The following is a 23,255-nucleotide window of genomic DNA, read 5'->3' as shown; positions in this document are numbered from 1 at the left end:
ACACCCTCAAAGATTTCTGGGAACTATGGTTGGCTAAGGGTGCTGGAATTGCAAGTCTGTAGTGAGTAAACTCCAATTCCCAGGATTCTTTGGGGGAAGCAATGTATTGAATGTGCTTTAAATGTATGGCCTGTATGGGTAACACTTTTTTGCCTTTCCTTTGCATTTCTGTTCCAAACTCTGAATTATCATAATAGTGTTATAGGTTTTGCGTGCCAGAGTGTGTGGGTGGGTGCTAGCTAGGGATAAGCCATTAAGAAACAAAGGCTGGACTGACCAGTCATTAACCCATCAATGCAAGTCATTGATAAAACAGAAGACTCTGCTGGGCAAAGAGAGGGAGGTTGCCAGGGTTACAGTGGGGGATAATGGAGGCAGAAGGGGAAGTTGCATTTTGGCAAGAGGTTTTTTTTTGGGGGGGGGAGAGAAGCAGCAGGAAGTAGGCAGAACCGGGTTGTACCCAGAGACCAGGGAGCATGGCTGTCCTCTGCTCAGGACCCAAGCTTGATGAAGTTATGGGAGAAGCAACAGGAGGCACTCTTGAGGTGTAATATTCTGCACTCCATCAGTTCCAAAGACACTGGAGTCTCTACTGTGCCTAATTTTCAAACAGGAAACACAACTCCGGGTAAGTGCCTGGAACCTCCTGGAATCTTGCTAACACTCGGCAGAGATTAAGGATGGCACATAACAATAATATAGAATCGTAGAGTTGGAAGAGACCACAAGGGCCATCCAGTCCAACCCCCTGCCAAGCAGGAAACACCATCAAAGCATTATTGACATATGCCTGTCAAGCCTCTGCTTAAAGACCTCCAAAGAAGGAGACTCCACCACACTCCTTGGTAGCAAATTCCACAGTCGAACAAATCTTACTGTCAGGAAGTTCTTCCTAATGTTTAGGTGGAATCTTCTTTCTTGTAGTTTGAATCCATTGCTCCATGTCCACTTCTCTGGAGCAGCAGAAAACAACCTTTCTCCCTCCTCTATATGACATCCTTTTATATATTTGAACATGACTATCATATCACCCCTTAACCTTCTCTTCTCCAGGCTAAACATACCCAGCTCCCTAAGCCGTTCCTCATAAGGCACCTAAAGTAATATCTAAAGTAGCACATGATAGCAAAGCAGGTAATGAACAACCAAGCATGGGATTGTCTCCAACTAAGTTCTATGCAGAGTAGACACAGCAAAAGCAGTGGCCTGGAGTTAGCCATGTTCAAGCTCAAAAACAATAAAACAAAAACAAATGGTTGTGCACCATATCTGTGGCCACCAAAAGATGGGTCCCAAATTTTCTGGGAACATTTTGCCACATGCTTCATGTTAACATTTTGCAACATAAAAATCTTGGCAGTCACATTGCTTGATGCTTAATGCTGCTCTTAAGCGAGATGGTGAGAATGGGAAGAAGGGGTTGAGATGACCCCCGCTTTGTTGCCTTCTTCCAGATCACACTGCATCTTGTGGCTGGATTCCAGGAACACATTGCAAAGCAGCAGACCAGCGTGGAGAGTGCCCACTGCAGGCTGGAATATTTCCGATACTTATCACATACGCAGGCCCTACAGACAAAGGTATGTCGTTCTTGTGAACATAGGTAGCAAATTAAAAACCAATTTACTACCAAGTGTGTCTAAGGGCTCTTCTGGACTGTCACCATTTTTGGGTGGGATTCAATCACAGGTTGCACAGCTTAGGTCCAAGCTATCCGAAAGACCTTATTGCCTCATATGCACCTGCCCAGGTTATGAGATCTTCAGGGGAAGCCCTTCTCTTGGGCCTGACTCCTCCACAGGCACACTTGGGCCTTCTCAGTGGCTGCTCTGACTTTGGAATCCCACCCTATAGAAGCTAGACTGGCTCCCTCCTTGTTGTCGTTCCACTGGCAGGTGAAGACTTTTTTGTTCCCGTAGGTTTTTGGGAACTGACTGCTTTTAATGAAAAGGCTGATGCCATGCAGTTTTTATTGTAATTATGGTATGAATAGATTATTTGTGTGTGTGTGTGTGTGTGTGTGTGTGTTTCTATCAATGTTTAATTGATTTTTAATGGTTGATTTTCAATGTTTTAAGCAGTACTTATTTTTATTTTTAAGCTGCATTGAGTTTTGTCCAGTGAAAAAGTGGGATATAAATAAATATATTAGTAACAACAACAACAACAACAACAACAACACTGTGCATTGGGAGTTCTTGCACAACAAACCTGCTTCCCCAAAAGATCAAACTTTTTGCAATAAGTGATGGGGAAATAAACTGGAAAGTGTGGGATAAACTTTGCTTGATGAAACGTCTTCTGATCTGTGGTGCAACCACACCTGAATACAGCACAAAGTTCAGGTTGCCTCACCCTGAAAAAGGGATACTGTAAAGCAGGCATCCCCAGACTGCGGACCTCCAGATGTTTTGGCCTACAACTCCCATGATCCCTAGCTTACAGGACCAGTGGTCGGGGAATATGGGAATTGTAGTCCAAAACATCTGGAGGGCCGAAGTTTGGGGATGCCTGCTGTAAAGCAATTTTTAAAAAAGCTTCAGGGAGGGGCAACCAAGAAGATCAAGGGATGGAATAACTCCCGTATCAGGAAAGATTACAGCACTGGGGGCTTTTTAGTTCAGAGAAAAGGCAAGTAAGAGGCAACATGTATACAGTTGTATACAGTTACAGTTGTATACAGTATACAGTTACATACCCTCTAACATTTCTCTGGTGAAAATAGGGCCGTCCTATTTAATTAATTAAGTAATTATAATATTTATACCCCGCCCATCTGACTGTGTTGCCCAAGCCACTCTGGGCAGCTTCCAACATATATAATAAAACATTGAACATTTAAAAAACTTCCCTATGCAGGGCTGCCTTCAGATGGCTTGGGAGTCGCATAACTCCATACTCTCCAAAACTTATCTGATGAAAATAGGGACATCTTAAGGAAAAGTGGGACATTCCGGGATCAAATCAGAAACAGGGACAGATTCTGGAAATCTGGGACTGTCCCTGGAAAATAGGGATGTTTGGAGGGTCTGCAGTTATGCACGGTGTGGAGAAAGTTGAATGCTGGAAGATTCAGTACAGAGAAAAGGAATTACTTCTTTACACCGTGCATAGATAATGAGGGAATCTGCTCCCACAGGAGGAAGTGATGGCCACCAACTTGGTTGGCTTTAAAAGAGGATTAGGTGAATTTATGGAGCCTAAGGCTCTCAGTGGCTACTAGCCCTGGTGGCTATTTTCTACTTCCACTGTATGTATGTGTCCGAATACCAGTTGCTGCATTTGGGTCCTGCTTGTGGGTTTCTCACAGGCATCCAGTTGGCTGCAGTGAGAACAGGATGCTAGATTAGACGCCCCGATGGCTCTGCCAGCACCTTTCTTCATATGTACTTAGCCTCCTTGCAAACAAATCAGAATGAATAGTCATTAATCAGCTAATATTGTCTGATCTTCCTGCAAACAAATTAGGATGAATGCTCAGTCATCTGGAAGCTTCCTAAAAAGCTTAATCCAAGGACGATCACATGATGCTGCAAAAATAAAGGTTTTCCCTGGATTGGGTTTATTCATATTATTCACCACTCGAAGGGTTGCTTCTTTTACTGGTTCCTATAGCTGGGTTGAACCCTGTGAAAAATTCAAGTGGCAAATGTTTGCTGAGAGCTAATCTTCTTCTCTGTCTCAGGACCTTCTCTCCGGTTCATCCCAGTGCTTTTTGAACTACCCAGGCGCAAAATTCTACAGCGCGGCCGGCACTGCCCATGGAAGTTGGGAAGTCATCAATCGGAAACTGATCCCGCTCCTCAAGTCTGTGGTTCAGACTCTGGAAGAGAACAAAAGGGGTCCCTTGTCTCCTGAGGTGCTTCTGGGTCTGGGATCAGGAGAAGGTGTGGTCTGCTGTTTTCATGGTCTTTGCAATGCCTTTCTTTCAACTGAGCAAGAGATTAAACCATTTTCTGAGCTGCGAAAAAAGTGCAGTTGAGTTGCAAGGCCAGCCCTACCGTTAGGTATGAGGCAGACGCCTCAGGTGGCAGATACTAGGAGGAGCTTGTGGCAGCCACCCAGGCTCTTGCCCTTGAGCCACCCCCCACCATCACTTAAAAGGCCACTCTCATTCTTCTGAGATGTCTGCTTATTGCTGGTCTGGACTGTCGTGCGTAGTCACCTTTCCCCAGCAAGTTAGGCAGAAGCCACAGAAAGGAGTGCTGAAGAAAGCTTCTCAGCGAGCGTGGAAAGCTGAGGCCACGAATTTCAACAGCCATTCTGCTTGTTGCGTGCATTGCTTTGCTAATTCTGCATGTGTTGTTGCAACCACCCGCTGCATTGTAGCATTTTATTTTGCAATGTGGGTCTCCAGCCAAGAAACATGTAAAAAAAAAAATGAACATACCCTACTGGTGCAAAATGTGCATTGAAATGCATACACGGGTACAAAAATGCTTTCTGGAAAAATACTTTGCAAAAGAGAGAGAGAGAGAGAGAGAGAGAGAGTACATTAGAAGAAATTAACACTAAAATGCTGGTGATTTTTTGTGAGGATTTTGTTTTTATTTAAAATATAAATCACAAACTGATGAGGAAATGTGACGAACTGAAGAATGGGGAAATGACAAACTGGGAGAAACTGAAATGGACATATTTTCCCATCCCTAGGAAGCACAGCCCCATAGCCAGTGTTGCAGTAAGATTCGGTCTTATTGCCCCGATGAATGGAAATGGCATATTATATCTCCTGTAGAAGCCCAAGGAGAGCTATACGAGTATATAATACTCATGCCTGCTTATAAAGTCCTTGCCTATTAAACATTAAACAGTGCAATCATAAACCCAGTTCATGAAGATTTGGTTTCTTTATTTGTTTACTGTTCCCATTTCTAGCCTCATTTTCCCCTCCAAAATGAAAATACCTGACAATTCTCAATGAAAAACAATCACCCAATGGTGAAACATCAAAACAGGCGAGAATCAGGAGCTCAAAGAAAAGCACTAGCCGACAGAGAAGCAGACTAAATTTAAAAATCTAACCAAAAATCTAAGCAGCAAGGAGATCAAAGTCTTATCTGAAAAAGTAAACTTTTCAAACTGCTTGTAACACAGTAATTCAGCTGCAAGACACATTAGGATGAATGCGTCAACCACCCTGCTGTTGGGGGTGGGCATTAATGCTGTGCGGATGCTGTCGTTCCTTTGTGGAACCTGTGAGTACCTCCAGATGTGGCTGGACTACAACTCCCACCATCCCCCTAACCATCAGCTACATTAGCAGGAGTTGAAGTCTGACCAACGCCTTTCAGGCTTGCAAGTTCCCCACCCGCTGGACCGACAGAGTCACTCAGCTGAATGAAATGAAGTGGCAGCACCACCCACTGGCAGCTAAGGGAATGACTGTGCATGTTGGAGTCATCCAAGGGGTTTCTGCGGTTGCGTCACATAACATTGTGCCTATTGGGCCTGCTGGAAAACAACCCTACAAAGTCTGGGCTGAGGAGGAATGCTGTTGCACACAGGGGCCGCTTTTGGGCTTCCCATAATGGGAATCTGGTTGGCCACTGTGACAAGGTAAAGGTAAAGGACCCCTGGATTGTTAAGTCCAATCAAATGCCACTAAGGGGTTGCGGTGCTCATCTCGCTTTCAGGCCGAGGGAGCCAGTGTTTGTTCACAGACAGCTTTCTGGGTCATGTGGCTAGCAGGACTAAACTGCTTCGCCTTCTGGCGCAAGAGGACACCGTGACGGAAGCCAGAGTGCACGGAAGCGCCGTTTACCTTCCTGCCACAGCAGTTCCTATTTATCTACTTGCACTGGCGTGCTTTCGAACTGCTAGGTTGGCAGGAGCTGGGACAGAGCAACGGGAGCTCACTCTGTTGCAGGGATTCAAACTGCTGGCCTTCTGATCAGCAAGCCCAAGAGGCTCAGCGGTTTAGACCACAGCACCACCCGTGTCTGTGACAACAGGATGCTAGACAAGATGGGCCACTGGCCTGTCTCCTTCTGATGTGCTTATGTTTCTGTGCTGTGCAGACTCCCAATTATTTATTTTGTCTATGAGAAGTATTTTTATACACCACTTTTCAGGGAGAACCTCTCAAAGCCATTTCCATAAAATTATCAAAACAATGAGCATCAATAATGAAAAAATAGAAAATAGCTCAGAAAGAGCAACAGCTCTCTGCATTGAAGGTGCCGTTTCTGCTTTTATTCCCTTTTAATTTCCAGGCTTGGGCAGGCACAGAATTTGTCTGTGTGGATGTGCCCTTGCATTATTCAAACCCTGACCACAGGATTTTAATGTGGAGGCATTATAAACACTGTGCATCTTAACTGCTTCCCTCTGAAGTTTAATTCTCCCCCCTCAATTAATTCAGCAGCATACCCAGAGTCTGTTAGCACAGGATTCCTTCTGTCCTCAACCTGGCAGCAAGTGGATGAAGTACAGGAAATCGATGGCATCCCTTTTACTCCCCACCCCCCACCCCACTCTCCTGGGAATTCAGATCTATCAATTGTGATGCAGCCAGACTCTTAGTTACACAATACGTAGATCTAAATGGGGAGTTTGTTGGCAGACATTGCTAGGCTAGAGATGGGAATATGGAGAACAGGATGGGGAAGATGCGCAGGCAGGCATTAGGGTTCTTGCTGACAGGGCCAAAATGGGAGCTGAGCTGCTCTCAGAAAATGCTTAAGATTTTTATTTTCATCCAGTCCTTCCTCAAACAACTGTTGATTGTGCAGGCCTTTTACCATATCTTATGTAGACGAATTTGATTCACTTTGCATGCATTTGTTTATTATTTAAGCTACTTAGAGGGGCAACCTACCGGATTTGCACCTTTGAAGCCAACACACAGCCATCCTTTGACAGGGCCGGCTCTAGGTAGAGCCCCGGTGGCGCGGTGCGCCAGGGCGCCGGGCCAGTAGGCAGGGAACCATGCTGCACCCTGCGAGGGCGGGGGTGCCGGAGCGATCTCCGCCCCTCAGCGCCAGGGCACCCGACCTGCTCGAGACTGCCCTGTCCTTTGAAATTCACACGACTCCAAATTTTGCAATGCAGTTCTCCAGCCAAGTAACGTTTGTGAATGCCCGCACTAGGCCGAAGTGTTTCCCACATAAAATGTGATACGTTAAAAATCCATTTCCAACACATTGATTAGTTCAGTCAGCAGAGCATTAAAGTACCTATTAATCTCGGGGTCGTAGGTTTGAGCCCCACATTGGGCAACAGATTCCTGCATTGCAGGAAGTTGGACTTGATACCAAGCTCCCATCTAGAAGCAATACCAAGCTCCCATCTAGAGGCAACTCCAGAAGTGTCTGGGATGCAGTATCAGCTTGGTCAGGAAGGCAGCCACACCCGTGGGTCATGGCAGGTGCACGAGTTACTTCAGACATTGCAGGTGCCCCTTGAATTCTGCCCACTAAGTGACTTCCTAGTATGAACAGAGAAATCCATCAGTTTCAGTTCCTTCCATTTCTCATTTTCCTCAGCTTAAATCCAGATCTCCACATAGCCACAGCAATATGTGGGTTGTTGTTTTGCAAAGCTCATGAAAATTTGTCAGCGTTTTAGTATGAGTCTCTCTTAAAATACTTTTTCATATATAATTTTAAGTAACACACACATTTTTGCAAGTCGTTTCCCCTTGTATAATGCATTTTAATGTTGTTTTCATTGTGGTTTCATTTATGCACTCTTCCCCCTAATATATGCAACAGGCTTTTTTTAGAACTCCATTGCAACATTTGAAGAAGTGGGCAATTTGAAACTGAATTCTCCTGCGGTGCACAGATTCTCCTGCGGTTCAAAATGTGCATATTAGGTCATTTCCCATTAGCATGCAAACAAAACACAACTTCTCCCCAGTCCAGACTGCCTGCTCCGCCTTCTGGCTTCTGTTAAGCAGCAGTGATCTGGCTTCAGCCTTAAATGTCCTACCATTAAAAATAAATAAAATGGAACCCCCATAGTTTCTCAAACTTTCTTTTAAATGTACAAAGTCTTGTCATTTGTCCAAATCTTTGGACTGAAGTCTAGGGAGTGGGGGGGGGGGGATACAGTTCAAGCTGGGAAGAATCCCAAAAGCCTTTAAAATTCGTCAGCACTTTCAGAATAGCTGGTGGTTATTTTAAAACTACCAGAACTGCATTACTGTACGTAATTAATAGCAGGCAGGGTAAAAACCACACATTTCCTTTCTCATGTTCCCTTTTGCCCCCTCCACTGGTTCCACATACAGAACCCAATGAAGCTGGCTGTTGAACCTTGCTTTGGCACTGGCACGGGGGGAAACATACTCTTCTGGGGGCACCAGGCCAGCTTAGGGGACCCAGAGCAGTTTAGTTTCAGGAACTGAGAGGCAGCTGCCCCATTGGCATTGGATATCTGAGGCATCTCTCTCTCTCTCTCTCTCTCTCTCTCTATCTATCTCTCTCCCTCCCTCCCTAATAGTAGGACCAGCCCTGTTTGGATGGGAGGGGTATTTAACCCTTTTTCCCCACCACAGTTGCAATTTGCAGAAACAACCATTGGTACTAGTGGTTTATTTTTCAAGATAGCAGCTATGCAAAGGTAGAGATGCCACCTCAAATTGGGCCCATAGCCTCTCAGCTAATACACCAGCTGATCTAATTAAGCCCTTAGCTTAGCCCATGGCATGGACTACATCATCTGTTGCCTTTTCCATCCCCATTATCCAACTTTAGAGCAGGGATAAAATATAGGTCCTCGGGCCCGGGGGCTCTAGGCGGCCCTCTGGGCTTCTCTTTGTGGCCCTTGGGGCTTTCCTTCCCAGGCCACACTTCTTCCTGGCCCTGCTTTTTTCCTCCTTGCCCAGCTGGAATGTGTCCTTCAACTCTTGCTTGCCTGGACAGAGGATAGAGAGGAATGTTTGAGTGTAAGTGGAAACCAGCCTACTGTTCAAAGGTCAAATTTACCCTTGTTGGTCTGCCCGCTTTTACCTATGGCCCTGCCCACCAGTGGCCCTCAGAAGGAAATGTGGCCCTCAGGTTGGAAAAGGTCCTCACGGGTGCTTTTTAATATCAGCATTTTGGACCTGAAAGCCGTCACTTCTTTGGCTTAGGGCGGCTTTCTCACTTAACGCCACTGCCAAGCTGCTCCACGTTTGTTTGCAGACACCCTGCTCTACGCAGTGTTTACCCACCCAAAGAAACGGTGAATTTGATAAGCCTTCAAAAGTAGCATTCCTTTGACACCTCTCATTCCTCCTATAGGCTACTCATCCAGAAGCACTCTGAAGGTGTCTGAAGCTGCGGGCGAAGCGTTCCGGACCGAAACGAGGCAGGAAATGGCTCTTGCTGCAGCAACCCTCTCACCTGTGCCACCTTCTTGGTCCACACCAAACAGATCCCAGTTGTTGCAGGAAATCCAGACCAGGTGAGATGCATGGGTTTTCCTCAATCTCCAGGGCCCAACACAAAACAGCCAGGGGCTGGGGGGCCTTGGGCTACCTTTTAATGACACCCTTGCCATTGGCATAACCCTAAGATTTCCCCTCTTCTTCACAAGCATGCTACAGAACAGCTGTGCAAAACAGGGAGAGCTCATCCCTGAAAGGCCATAGGATAGTCAGTTTCTTTTAGGGAGGAGCCAACACACTGCTCAAGCCAACGGGGAGACTGGGAAGGAGCTTACGGGTTACTGCAGCTCTGTGCTGTCTTAATTCTTCACGGAGTTGTGGTTATGATGCTTTTTCTTCTTGGCATTCACAGTGTTTAGAATCATGGGGCTCTTAAGCTCTGGGACAGCTCAATTGGTAGAGCATGAGACTTAATCTCAGGGTTGTGGGTTCAAGCCCTGCATTGGGCAAAGGATTCCTGCACTGCAGGGGGTTGGACTAGAAGATCCTAGTGGTCCCGTCCAACTCTGCAATTCTATGATCAGAGGAGGTTCTGCTCCCCCCTCCCCCCCCTTGGCAAGTTCCAAGACTTCCCCAACCTCCACTGAGGATCTTTGCTCTGCAGAAAATCAGAGAGGAGAACCAGCACCCATGCACCCTCTTCCAAAGTGGCTGAAGTCAGGGGAGATAGGGAAGATCCATTCCTCCTCCAGTTCACATTCCCACCATTCAGCCTCTTCCTTTTGCTGCTTCCTCCTCCTGCATCAGTGCCTTTCAATCAGCATCTGATCCCAGCAGCCCTTTGGGGCTCATGACAGCTCCTGCCTCTTCCTGCCATTCTCTCAGCAACTGGAGAATCAATTCATCTCTTTCTCACGCAGGATTTTCTTGGAGAAGCACGCCAGCGAGATGGTGCACCTTGAACTGTCCTTGATGGCTGAGGAAATCAACATGATCTCTTGCTTTTGTGAATCCTCAAAGCTGAGAAAGGACCTGGTGAGAGAGCTGTTTGTCACAGAGGGGGCGATGGGCAAGAGACAGAATTTGCTTTATGGAGTTTCCTCCAGTAAATGAGATCTTTAAAGGTGGATGCTTGGCATTGATGCTCAACATCCAATTATCGGAAATGGTTGCATGCATCAAAAATGGTGCTTTGGTTCCATCCCCAGTATCTCCAGGTAGATTTGGAAAAGAACCCTGGAGAACAACTGTCAATCAGTGTAAAGTCTGGAAAAGGGATTGGGAGTCTGTGGCCTTCCAAATGTCGTAGGACTCCACCTTCTATTATCCTTGGCCAAGGGCCATCCTGGCTGAGGCTGATGGGAGTTGGAGTCCAACAAGATCTGGAGAACCAAAGGTTCCCCACCCCTGGTGGTTCCTCCACCCCAATAGCCTGGCCCTGAATAAGGCAGCTCCCTACATCCTGATGTCTTGACTGAAACCTAACAGCATAAAATCCAATTTCCTGATAAAGTCTAATTTACCAGTTTGCACTCTTGTTGAGCAATAGTGACTTCTTCAGGTCAGCAGCAAAGGCTGAAGAAGGTTCTTCCACTGCCACCTGAATGTTGATATTTTTAATATCTGTTTTGTGTTCGTTGATCCCTTTACATCGAGAAATTGACCTTATTGCCCTGTGCTGCCCATATCCCTGTATTTCCAGGGGATGACACGAAGGCATAACTTGGGAGCGGCCAACGACTGGGACAACCTCCTGAAGGAGCTGGCTGAGTATCACCAGCATGCTGAAGAAGAGCTTAGACAGCAGCACTGGGAAGAAATTAAATGTGCCGGGCTCAGCCCTGAGGAAAGAACCCTCAAAGACGGGGCTTTATTCTCTCTGGAAGAAATCCTGCAGAATCTTGCGTCGCTGGGTGCCGACCTGCAAAAAGCAGGACCCCCCTCTAGATTAGGCCTTGCAAAAGCAAACAGTGTGAGTTGCAGCTCCCGGGGTCCTGTGCTTTGCAGGCTCCTGTCTCCATTCCCTCTCTCTGTAACCTGTGTTATTCAATGACAAGCTGGTATGGATGCATTTGGCAGAGAGGTGGGTTGGGTTTGATTGGTGCATGGCTATTATGGGGAGAGGGAAAGGTACAGAGACTTTGGGGAAAGGGCCATAGCTTAGCTGTAGAGCACATATATGAACAAATGCTTATTCCTACTGGGTTTCCCATTGTTGTAGCTCTAGATCCAGCACAGACAGCAAGACAAGCCTCAGTGCCTCTTCTTCTCAACCCGACGTTCTAGGCTGCTGGTTCTTTGTTCTTCTTGACTGGCCCACATACCTTGATAACACCACCTCCAGGTGGTCCAGTTTGGACCAAGCTTCACATAACAAGGCAGATCCCTTACAGACTTGACTAGAATCATCAACTTAGCAAAGAGATTGGTTTGACCACTTTAGCAGTCCTTTATTCTTTGCAGAAACCCCATTCCAGGGAGACAAAAGCACAGACTGGGTGGGGACTCCAAGGATGACATCAAAACTAAAAAAATATGTTTTTATATGTACTGGAAGCCACCCAGAGTGACTGCCGAAACCCAGCCAGATGGGCAGGGTATAAATATTATTATTATTATTATTATTATTATTATTATTATTATTATTATTATTATTATCCCCCGGCAAAAAACAACAGCAAAGTTATATTTTGCTCTGCAGGAAACTCAAACTTCGGAGGGCAAGCTGGGCAGAGGCTCAGTGACTCAGAAACTGCGAGCCACAGCAAGCAAGATAGTGAAGCAAGAAGCTATGAAGCAAATGTGGATACACAGAGTCCTGGATTGTTACAACCATCTCCAGGTACAGCCCAGCCTCTTGTTTCAGAGGAAGGGCCATAGCTCAGTGACAGAGCACCCGCCTTGCATGCAGAAGGTCCTAGGTTCAATGGTCAACATCTCCAAGTAGGGCTGGGAGGGAACCTTCTCTGAAAATCTGCCTGCCTGCCAGTGTAGAGAATGCTGAGCTTGATGGACCAAGTGTCTGTCTCAGGCTAAGACAGCTTCCTATGTTCCTCCACCTCAATTCTCCTACTTTTAATGGGAAACTATATCCTGCATGCACTATCTTCATGAGTTGTTCTAACTTTGCTCGGTTGCAGCTCCTCCCATGGAGACACCACTGCTAACATTGGTGTGAATTTCTCTACCTTCTGCCCTAAGAGATGGAGCTGTCCGGAAGGCGTATTACAGGTTCTGGACAATTTATGCTACACAGCTGCAGGGGAAACGGTGGCCTGTGAGGTGGCCCAGTCAGCTGAGCAACATCAGGTGGAGAGAGCGATGACCTTTCTCCAAAAGTCCTCTAAGGAAGGGGAAATACATGTCTCATTCAAAGAAATGGATGAAGCTGAGCTGAGGAAGCTGCAGACACTGATCCAAACGGAACTGCAAGCACAGATAGAGGAAAAGGTACAGAAACTGTGCTACATTGGCCTGGCTGCATCCAGGTGTGCCCCAAACTCATGATTCATCTGTAATGTATCAGGGAAAGGCAACAGCTAGAGGTAGAACACCTAGTCTGCATGCAAAATATGTCACAGGTTCAATCCCTGGCATCTCCAGGTTGGGTATGTCCCTATCCTAAAACTCTGATGAGCTGCCACCCATCAGAATAGACAACATTGAGCTAGATAGACTAATGGTCTGACTCTGCAATTATCCACACTTACCTGTACCTTTCTTCCACAATTCCCTTTATCCTTTGGGAAATGGTTCTACAAGGGTTTCTCAATGTTTCCTTCAGCTGGAAGCCAAAGAAATGGAAGCAATTCAGGAGGTGGCCAAGCAGACCCCAGGCCCCGCTGCTGCTGAACAGTTGGCGTATTTTCTTTTGACTCAGAGGCATCTACGGCAAACCGTCCTAGTATCAGAAGGTCTCTCGGGGCTTCGGAAAGCAGGCCCCAGAACGGCAGGCGATCAGAGCTCCACAGAAGACCTTGCTCAGGAGGTAGGAACATGTGTTCCTGCCAATGGACGTCTCTAAGATATTTTTGATAGTGGAGAAGAAGGGCTGCCCAAATTGCAGCATTGTGCAGATACTACAGGTCAGCCAGCTTCTCTGAGTGCTGGAAGACTGACAGGATGAAAAGCTGTCTTATATTTAGCCTCACCCAGCCTTCGGAAGTCATTTGCTCTCCAATTGTTTTGGACTGCATCTCCCATACATTTCAGCCAAGGGGGCAGCCACTGGGAAGGCCCTGCCCCTCATTTGATTCAGCGGGGGGGGGGGCACCCAGAGTAGGGCCTCCAAAGAAGATCTTAAGGTTCAGGTAGGTACATACGGGAGAAGGTGATCTTTCAGGTAGGCTGGCACCAAGTGGGTACCTTTGAATGTCAGTTGCAGGGCAGCAGAAAGCAGGGGAGGTCCGTTCATGCCTTGCTTCTCAGCTTCCCAGAGGCTGAGCACAGTCGAAGGCAAGATTCTATGCTAGATAGGATGCTCTTTTTAAACAAAATAAAAGAGGGTGGTCTTGATCCTATTGAATCTGGGCCTTTCTGTGTTTCAGGAGCCGCTTGTGGATGAAGGGATGAAGGGCGTGGCTCAGCTGCTGAAGGGGGAAAAGCAGTATGAGGACTCCGTGCTGGAGCTGCAACACACAGCACAGATGCTGCAGTTGAGGGAGAGGCAATTTCAAGAGACAGTCGAAATGCTGAAAACTCACTCCTTAGACAAGGTGACAATGAACTGACATTATTATGATGCATTGAAATTACATCCTGCTCTTCCTCCCCAAGCAGCCCAGGGTAGCAAACAGACACTTTAGAAACAAAAAACAAAGCAAAAACAGTTTAAAAAATATATCTAAAAACCATTAGAAGGTTTGCTCTTGCAGCTCAGTTCCTGTTTGCACTGGCTTGTCCTCTGCTACCTCCCATAGCAGCCAATTTGTGTTATGCCATGCCCTCATGGTAGCCACTTTGAACGCTGCTCACAGCCTTTCCTCAAAATTCCAAGTGTGCCCACTGACCCGCAAAGACTCACAAGCCCTGCTTTAACAGGGACTATTTTTGCTGACTCCTCTGCTATTGTGCAGCCTAACCACTGCCTATATTTCCTATCTTTCTCTCTCGCTGTTTCAACGCGGCCTTCAAACAGCAGCGCCTGGAGGATGCTCACCAGATAGCCAGTGGACTGCAGGACTTCAGGCAGCAGAAAACCAGAGAGCTGGCAGAGCAGCTGAGAACTTGCCTGCTGGGCAGCCAGAAGGCAAAAGAGGGAACCTCGAGCAATCCCAGTCCACCCCAGGTAGGATTGCCATGGAAGCCATTGGTTTTCTGCAAGGAAGGTTCATTGGGAACATACGCACATTTTAACATTCAGATTTATCTCTTTTAAAAATGGGGGTGGGTGGGTTTGGGAAGTTGCTGAATGAGAAGAAGTAAATCACTTCTTGTTTCTTAAAAATAATAATAATTGAAAGTCATGGTTTCTTTCTGCCCTGCAGAGTGAAAGTCCTCCTCTAGAAAAAAAAGATAAAGGAGGAAAAGGAAAAGAGAAATGGGTGGGTTCCCAAGAAGCTCGGTTGGTGGAGCTGGAGGAATCTTACCGGGAGCAAATATTGGAAGAGAAAGCAAAACTGGAGGATCAGCTGGAAAGAGGGGAAATGAAGAAGTGGTCAAAGCAGGTGAGAGCAGGAGGGCTGGCCCAAGACATGTTGGTATGGATCTCAGTCCCTCAAGAAGCAGCAATGGCCCCCAACTTGGATGGCTTTCAAAGAGGGTTAGACAAATTCATGGAAGAAGACAAGGCAATCAGTGGCTCCCATCCATGGTGGCTAGCTTCTTCTTCCGGTGTCAGAGGCAATATGCTTCTGAATATCATTGGCTGGAAATCGCAGGAGGGGACAGCACTGTTACACTCAGGTCCTGCTTGTTTGGTTCTGAGAAGAGGGATCTGGTTGGCCATGGCAAGAGGGTGGTGGATTAATAGGTAGACCTTTGGCCAGATTAATAGGTAGACCTTTGGCCAGATCCAACAGGGCTGTTCATATGAGGCAAGGGGAAAGGTTCCATCTCCTGAGCAGACTAGCAACTGAATCTTATTTCAACAGTGATGAAAGGACAGCATCCATCACAACCCCTAATGGTAGCAGGCTAGCTAAAGTGGTGCAAGGTAAGCTGCAGGGTAGGCATGTGCCTTCCACTGCCTTCCCATAATCCCTCACCCTTCAGCATCTGCTGCCTGAGGCAACTGCCTCACTTTGCCTAATGGTAGGGCCAGCCCTGAGAGTTGCAAAATGCATCACTTGCTCTGGGATGGTGTGCAAAAAGGGGTTCTACCATCCGAAGATTTCAAAGGTGCCACTCAAAGCTGTTCAAAAGGAATTTGTGGCATGCCAGTCCCTGTGGCACTATGGCAGCTGCATTGCAACTCAAAACTGATTTATTTATTTGCAGTGAAATCCTAAACAGGTCTACTTAGAAGCCCTATTGTATTCAGTAAGACTTACTTGTTGCACAAAGATTCCTGCTAGCACAATGGCGATTCCCCCCTCTTTCTCCAGATCTACTCTGGAGGGTTAGCAGAATCCACAGAACAGAACATGGGGTGCAGGGTGTAGAAAAGGGGAATTGGTCCATCAGCCAAAAAGAGATGCTTGTGGTGATTGAAGAACCAGATGAGTGTGTGATACTGAATTCCTCCCAATAATAATTATTCCACATTTTAAGCAACATAATTGAACAATTACCTCTAAACAGTGTACATCAGGAAAACAACTAAGAGCCACAAAAAGTAAATCATATGCTGACCATCCATGCATTAAAACGTGATGTAATTTCAGTATATAATCATAAACAGCTATTAACACACAAAAAGCTGTAACAAAACAAACACGGTAAAACTATCACCACTCCAACTGTCATGCATAGGAGACAACTCCTAGGAGCTGAGGTTCCTTCACCACCCTAATAAAACATTTGAGGGGGCTGGCCTTCCTCCAAAGTGGATGAACATTGCCATTCAAATGGTGTTCGTGCACCACATCATGTGATCGATTATGTGGGGTGGGGCTTACCTGGGCACCCCAATATTTTATTCAAGTTGGCACCCTTGTTCTTGTTAGAAACTGATCAGAGAACATGATGAGACGGTGACCTTCCTGGACAAGGCATTTCGCCAAGATATGCACAAGCTCAGAGGGAGGATGGAGAAAGATCAAAAGAGAAAATACTCAGGTCAAGAAGACGGAAATTCTCTGATTTCTGAAGCTGCCTCTTTGCCGGGGCAAAACCAGCCCAGCCTGGCTGAAGACAGAGTTCTCTCCCTCTTGACAGAAAGTAAGTCTGCTTGGCAGCTAGCAGAAAGTTAAGCCAGCTTTGTCACTCATCCATGGCCCAGGGAGCACTTTCAAAATAACAACACCCAGTGATTGAAGCTGAGGCTTCAGTCACATAAATGGAGAGGCCTTTGTTGGTTGCTAGCAAAGCTGATGATTTCGGAGTTGCTGTCTCAAACCAATAGCCACATCTGAGGTTTGTTTACTTGGGCCATTTTAATGCCATACATTTTAAACACTATGATTCCACTTTAAACAACCATGGTTCTTTAAAGAGAATTATGGGAGCCGTAGTTTGCTAAGGGTGCTGAGAGTTGCTAGGAGGTGCCTGGTCCCCTCTCCCCTGAGCTACAATTTCCAGAGAGGTTTAAAAAGAACCCCACAGGGATCTCTGGAAATTGCAGCTCTGTGAGAGGACTAGGTACCTCCTAGCAACTCTCAGCACCCTTAGCCAACTACAGCTCCCATAATTCTTTGGGGAAGTCATGTCTATTTGAATGTATGGTGTGAATGTGGCATTGGTCAAGGAATCCTACGGGGTCCTAGCCATTTCAGCATGCTGAGCCCTATCCAGAACTACTTTCTCTCATTCTCAATCTATCAGTTTCGGTTTCTCTGTTTTTCTTTTCTTAAGTTCAGTTCACCTTGTTTCTGCATCAGTATGCAAATTATTCAGCAAAAAAAATCTGCACGAAAATATAAGTGCATTTTTCGGCACATTTTTAAGAGACATAAGAAGTTGTTTTAGCTCAGTATTACCTACACTGACAGGCAGCAGCTATCCAGGATTTCAGGCAAGAAGCATTTCCAGCAATACATGGGAGATGCTGGGATTGAATTTGTGATCTTCTGTATGCAAAACCAGTGCTCTACTAGTAAGCTACAGCCCTTCCCCTGGTAGTTTTTCCCTAATATATATGTACATGCTTTTCCCGTAATATCAGCCTTACACAAGCTTTTTTGATGCTGTTTTTGATTGGGAAATGGCATCATCAAGTTTGGAGGGGTGTGAATCTTGAGGACAGTTGCATTAAGAAGAGAAACGAACCATTTTCTCCCCCACCCCACAGAAAGGAGGGTTGGCAGGGATGTGAATATGTCTACATCATTCTTTGCCTTAGATCACACTAACTAGATTAATGCTCCTCCCTTGCAGATATCAAGGTCTTGAAGCAAACGGAACTCCTAGTGAGCTTACGAACCACCCTGCTGAATCCTCGGTTCACAGCTCTTCTGTCTGGTAAGGCTTGCAAAGTGATTGTTGTCACATCATCTGATGCTACGTCTTAGTTTTGCAAAGGATTGAAGGCTCCTATGCACACTGGAACGAGCTATATTAAATAAATAAATACTTTATTGTCACTGTACCACTTGTTTACAGTGAGATTGAACGAGCCCCACCCACCACCCACCCACCCACCCCACAATCTCTCAGTCCTTGTCTCACTCTGGGTGCTGTCGTACGACCACCAACCCTGAACGTCAGCTGCAATGTTGCTAGCTTCCATTCAGCAGCCTCATGGCCCATGGGTAAAAGCTGTTCTTTAACCTGTTGGTGCGGCTTATCATGATTCTATATCTCCTGCATGTTAGTTATGAAATGCACCCTGTGAGTAGCCAAACTTGGCACACACACACACACACACACACACACACACACACACACACACACAAACCACCCTGCCAACAAGCAATGTGAATTCTCTTCCCGTTTGTGTAGATAGCAATGGAGCTGGTGGTATGACATCTTCCAAGCTCCTTGCTCTTCTGAAGGATGTGAACTGCCAAATCCAAAAGTGTGCAGCGGCGGTTGGACTGCTGGATGTCCATCATCCGGAATATGGTAATTCCTTGCACTCTCTGTTCTGCTTTCAGTAGACAAAGGCTTCAGCACCATGGACAGGTTCTTTTCTGGAGGGAGGCTACTGGATCAACAGCTTGATTGGGGCCTTGGTTCATTGCCTTTGAAGATATAACAGCTGTTCTTGCTCTCTACCCCACCCAATCCCCCTGCTATCTCTCTCTCTCTCTCTCTCTCTCTCTCTCTCTCTCTCTCTCTCTCTCTCTCCCTCCCCCCTCTCTCTCTCTCCCTCCCTCCCTCCCTCCCTCTCTCTCTCTCTCTCTCTCTCTCTCTCTCTCACACACACTATAGCTACAACACCCCTTTTACTCTTGTGTCCTATCTCTATGGCCTTCTCCTTCTCCTCTCTGCCGCCCACTTCCTTCTCAAACCATCCCAAATTCTTTTCACATCAGTACAAATCAAGTAATTCATGAACACTTGATGTGCATCCTTTTATCCTTAAAAGCAGTATTTTATTTTTGTCTCTTTTGCTTTAATTGAGGGACTTTGAAATGCATCCGCCTATATTGTACAGACAAGCAAAAGTAATTAAAATGAAATACCCAAGAGAACAAATGTATTTTGGTTCATGTTTGGTTTTCCTTGCAGATAAAGTAAATTCTTTTCAGGATATAATGGACACTCAGATGGTCCCTAAATCCAGAGATCTTGTCCCTCTGCTCACATCAACCCTTTCTGCAAGGGAATTTGTCGTGTACCAATACGGAATGGTGATCCTGAAATTCCTCAGGCCTCATATTGGTGTAAGTGTTCACGAGGTTTTTCAGGGAAACAGTCCCATGAAGTGCACAAAATGCTAAGCTTTGCATGGAACCCAGCAATTTGAGCAGAATCTTGAGGGGGGAAAAAGATTGGGTTTTAATGGCTCTGGACTGAAACATATGCAGAGGAATAAAACAGTCTTCTACTCATGCTACTTTTCTACCTCCCCACCCCAAGAATTCCAAAAGCAAGAAAAGAGCAACAATGGTGCTATTCATTTAAATCACTGTCTTACTAGCTGTCCATCACTCCACATGGCTCCCAGTTCACATCACTCTCTCCCTAAAGACTTTACAGCATTCCTTTTCGTCTGCAAGTTCTGTGAGCTTCAGTCCCTCTTTGGTGTATTACAACAACGGAAAACCTCCCCCAAAGAAATGGCCAAATTAGCCCTCCAAAACATTGAGCAAAGTGGTTTGATTTCATGTATGTAATTAAAGAACAGGCAGATTGAATGTGAGGGGTGTTTTGTATTTGAGAAACTGGCAGTCTTATTCTAAATTTTGATCAGATGTGGCTTGTGCTTTGGACGTACATTGCACCAGAGAGGCAAAGCATATCCATAACAAATTGTTTTCTTTCAATGTTAGGCACCAGAGATTGATCTGTGCATTGCTTCCAGCATTCCTTCCAGCAACACACCAGGAAACGCCTTCCGGAACTCTTTCCATTATCAGGTACATCCTCTTGACAGAGGGAATCTTCCCCAAAACAAAACGAAGAAAAAAATGCCCCATGTAAATGAATGTATGGACCTTCCTTACATCATGTCAGACCACTGGTCCATCTAGGGCAGGTGTGGGGAACCTCAGACCCAAAGGGAAAGTGTCCAGGCCTCTCTATCTGGCCATGGGACTCTAGCTGCCAGGCACTTGGAAGCGTCCCACAATGAATTTTGACATGTGGGAGGGACAACTGGCCTGTCAATCATGTGGGGTCACATTGTTGATATACTGTAGTTGACATGTGGGTTGTTCTGCCCACCTGTCAAAGGTGGCCCTTAGGATGGGACCAAATACAGGGTGCAGGTCCCAGCACCAAAAAGTTTCTCCACAACTTAAAGTATGGAGTTCACTCCCACTAGAGGGAATGTTAGCCAGCAACTTAGCAAGCTTTAAAAGGGTATTAGAAAATCCCTGGGTGATATCACTGGTTGCTAGTTGTTGTGGTGATGTCCTCCTGTTAGGCTTCGGGGAATTGGATCCCTCCCCTGGTGGCAGTAAATAAGCAGATCAAATGAAAGGAGCATTCTTACCAGGTAAGTTCTTTAATAATCACAGTGAGAGACAAAGGAATACATCTCTCTCTATAAAAAGGGCATTGCTCCCAGTAAAGGCTCACCCTCTCCATCCCCATTAATCTATGTCACTCCTACGTTGGGTAATCTGAGCTTGTTGCCGCTGCACTTTCTGTTCTATCACTCTCATAGTCTGTCTAGTCTTAGGGGAAGGGAGGTCAGGGAAGCATTCTAAAGACAGTGAATCTGCCAGCTGTCTCTCTCCTGGTGTTTCCTCTTCTAGCTGTTCCTCACCCAGTATTTCCCAGCTTTTCTCCTCTGGACTATGCCCCTCTGCAAACCACTGTTCTAAATCAATACTGTCCTCCTGCCATTGGGAAGGTTCAGAAAGCAGGGAGTGCCGCTCCCACCATTCCTCAGTCCAGTCCCTGACACCTCCTCCGCTATTGGAGACAGCGTGCCTCTGAAAACCAGTCACTGGGGGACACAGGTGAGACAGTGCAATTGTGGCCACCTCCTGCTTGCAGGCTTTCCATAATGGGCATCTGGTTGGCCAGCCAGATGGGCCTTTGAGTCAGGCTCTTCTTATGAATTCTGAGAAAGGAAAGAGGGAGAGGGGGAGAGAGAAAGAGATAGGCTCAGAAGATTGGAGAGCTTTATAAGTATCAAAAGCCTGAAGGCGAAGGACCTGGAGCTAAAAGCATCAGTCCTCAGTCTCTCCCTTTTGTATCCATTTATTTAAATGTTGCCTTTTTGCCTTCCTTAGACTCCTGGCAACAAACTGTTCGTTCTAAGGGAGTGCTTGAGTTGTGTGGGCAGCTTTATCCTGCTTCTTGTGCACTGCTTGGCCCACATCACTGCCGAAGACCTCAGCCAGGATTCCAGCCCAGCTTTTCGGAGGCTCTTTTACCAGGTACAAAGCAGTCATCCCTCGCTGTAAATCCATGGACACTTAAAGGGCATGGTAGTTAAAGGTTGGTGGTGTTCCGGGTGAGACTCCATGCGTGAGCAGACTGGGAAAGAGCAATGTGGTATCCATCTGTGAATTCCTGTCATGGAGAAGCTAGTAACAGTTTTCCCTGGATCCACACAAAGAAAACTGGGACTAGAGCCTCAGAGAACTGTACCACTGACCTGCTGGGTCGCTGGGTCATTTCTGTTAATAGATAGAATTTATATGCAGCAGCAGCAGAAGTTAATATTAGTTAAATGAATCCTTTACTTGGGGCACACCCTCAGTTGAACAGTATTCAGACTGACACTTTGTATAAAATAAGAAAGCTTGTGTTTATTAAAGGAAGTACATTCTGGATAGGAAAGAATTCTATAGCCCTAGCTAACTGTCTGTTTGGAGAAGCAAAGCAGCCATGCTTGCCCCTTTGTTCTCAGAAGATAGATCCAAGATGACCTCTTGTCTTGAGGTCCAGAGAAAGAATGGGAGGAGGAGCAGGAAGCTATAAACAGGATGCAACCTAAGACATATCAGTCTAAACATCAGAGAGATAAAGAAAAGTCGGTGCAGGGATAGTCACAGGGATGGTTTGAGGTCTTCACCCATGCAGGCCCCTCTCAGTGAGCTGAATTGCACCCAAGCTTCCAACAAGCTTCCATGTGCATCTGTATGAAAATCTGCAAGGATTTTGGTGTACTGCTTCCTTCCTAGCCCCTCTCTGTGTTTCATTAAATAAGCAGAGACAGGAATTCAGAAAACCAAGCAGGGTTGCTGTTAATTTGGGCCCTGTCAGGCCTGTACAGGCACACCTCATTTTATTTTATTGTGTTTCACTTTATTGTAGTTTGCAGATACTATACAGCTTCTTACAAGGACGTGGGTGCAGCTGCAGGTTGCCTGCCCTGTGCCGTGTGTGTGTGTGTGTGTGTGTGTGTGTGTGTGTGTGTGTGTGTGTGTCCACTACTCCTCTTCTCCAGTGGATCTGGAGCCAGGCTTTTCCCTTTCCACCACTATAGATTACAGTAAAGTGTAAACATAACTTTTCATTGGAAAACACAAAAATGTGTGTGAGACTCACTCTGTTGCAATATTCAGCTCATTATTGCAGTGGAGCCAAACCCACAATATCTCTGAGGTATATGCATCACACCCAGGGGTTACGGTGTGCTTTGTGCACACAGTAGAACAGGCCACAATGGGTGAAAATGGATTGTGTGTGTCTCTTCTGCAGAAGCTGCTTGGATCATTATGCACATATTATGCCCAGCAGTGGAAGTTGTAGGGGCTGCTTTTACATACTCTGTTGTGCACATTCCCTTTAGCCTGCGCCACAGTTCCCAGTGCCTTTAAGTGCCTGCCACCTAAATCATTTTTTTAACACTTTAAAAGATCTGCACTTCCTCTGCCACTGTCCTCTGGTCCCTGACCTGGACCAGGTTCCAGCCCAGCTCTGCCAAGGGGCAAAATGTTTGAAATCCACAAGCCCACTACTGAGATTGGTCACGTTGATGATGTGCTATTGATTCACCAGAATTTAAGGTGAATTTAAGAGCCCTAATTGATCTGGACCCAATGAGGTGTCTGGATTAATTTTCCAGGCAACCAGAAGTACATCCAGGAATTTGCTTCCAGCTCTGCTATGCTCCGATGAGTGACTTGCCTGCACCATGAAAATAGCTCCAAGGGATTCTTTGAGACCAACAGATTCAGCTTGCCATGAAAAGTTATTCTGATAATTTTTCTTTCCCCCTCCTACCCTTCCTTCATATTTCTCTTAGTTTTTGCTACCTTGAAATAATGTGCAT

At 46.1% G+C, this 23,255-nt stretch overlaps 1 protein-coding gene across 1 annotated transcript in view; it reads left to right on the top strand.

Annotated features, from left to right (window-relative positions):
• LOC118097186 (uncharacterized) overlaps positions 1-23,255 on the top strand; it is a 54,758-nt gene that overhangs the window by 27,844 nt on the left and 3,659 nt on the right. The window contains exons 17-33 of the mRNA XM_060268315.2: positions 1,455-1,580; positions 3,686-3,887; positions 9,231-9,393; positions 10,237-10,351; positions 11,019-11,288; positions 12,018-12,158; positions 12,518-12,766; positions 13,101-13,304; positions 13,864-14,031; positions 14,457-14,603; positions 14,803-14,982; positions 16,423-16,636; positions 17,792-17,875; positions 18,356-18,478; positions 19,088-19,242; positions 19,852-19,938; positions 21,265-21,411. Coding sequence (XP_060124298.2) covers positions 1,455-1,580; positions 3,686-3,887; positions 9,231-9,393; positions 10,237-10,351; positions 11,019-11,288; positions 12,018-12,158; positions 12,518-12,766; positions 13,101-13,304; positions 13,864-14,031; positions 14,457-14,603; positions 14,803-14,982; positions 16,423-16,636; positions 17,792-17,875; positions 18,356-18,478; positions 19,088-19,242; positions 19,852-19,938; positions 21,265-21,411 — 2,775 coding nt within the window. The remainder of the gene's footprint in view (positions 1-1,454; positions 1,581-3,685; positions 3,888-9,230; positions 9,394-10,236; positions 10,352-11,018; positions 11,289-12,017; positions 12,159-12,517; positions 12,767-13,100; positions 13,305-13,863; positions 14,032-14,456; positions 14,604-14,802; positions 14,983-16,422; positions 16,637-17,791; positions 17,876-18,355; positions 18,479-19,087; positions 19,243-19,851; positions 19,939-21,264; positions 21,412-23,255) is intronic.

This window comes from Zootoca vivipara, chromosome 14 (genome assembly GCF_965207765.1).
Source record: "Zootoca vivipara chromosome 14, rZooViv2.hap1.1, whole genome shotgun sequence".
NCBI lineage: Eukaryota > Metazoa > Chordata > Lepidosauria > Squamata > Lacertidae > Zootoca > Zootoca vivipara.
This window is presented reverse-complemented; position numbering and strand designations above follow the sequence as displayed.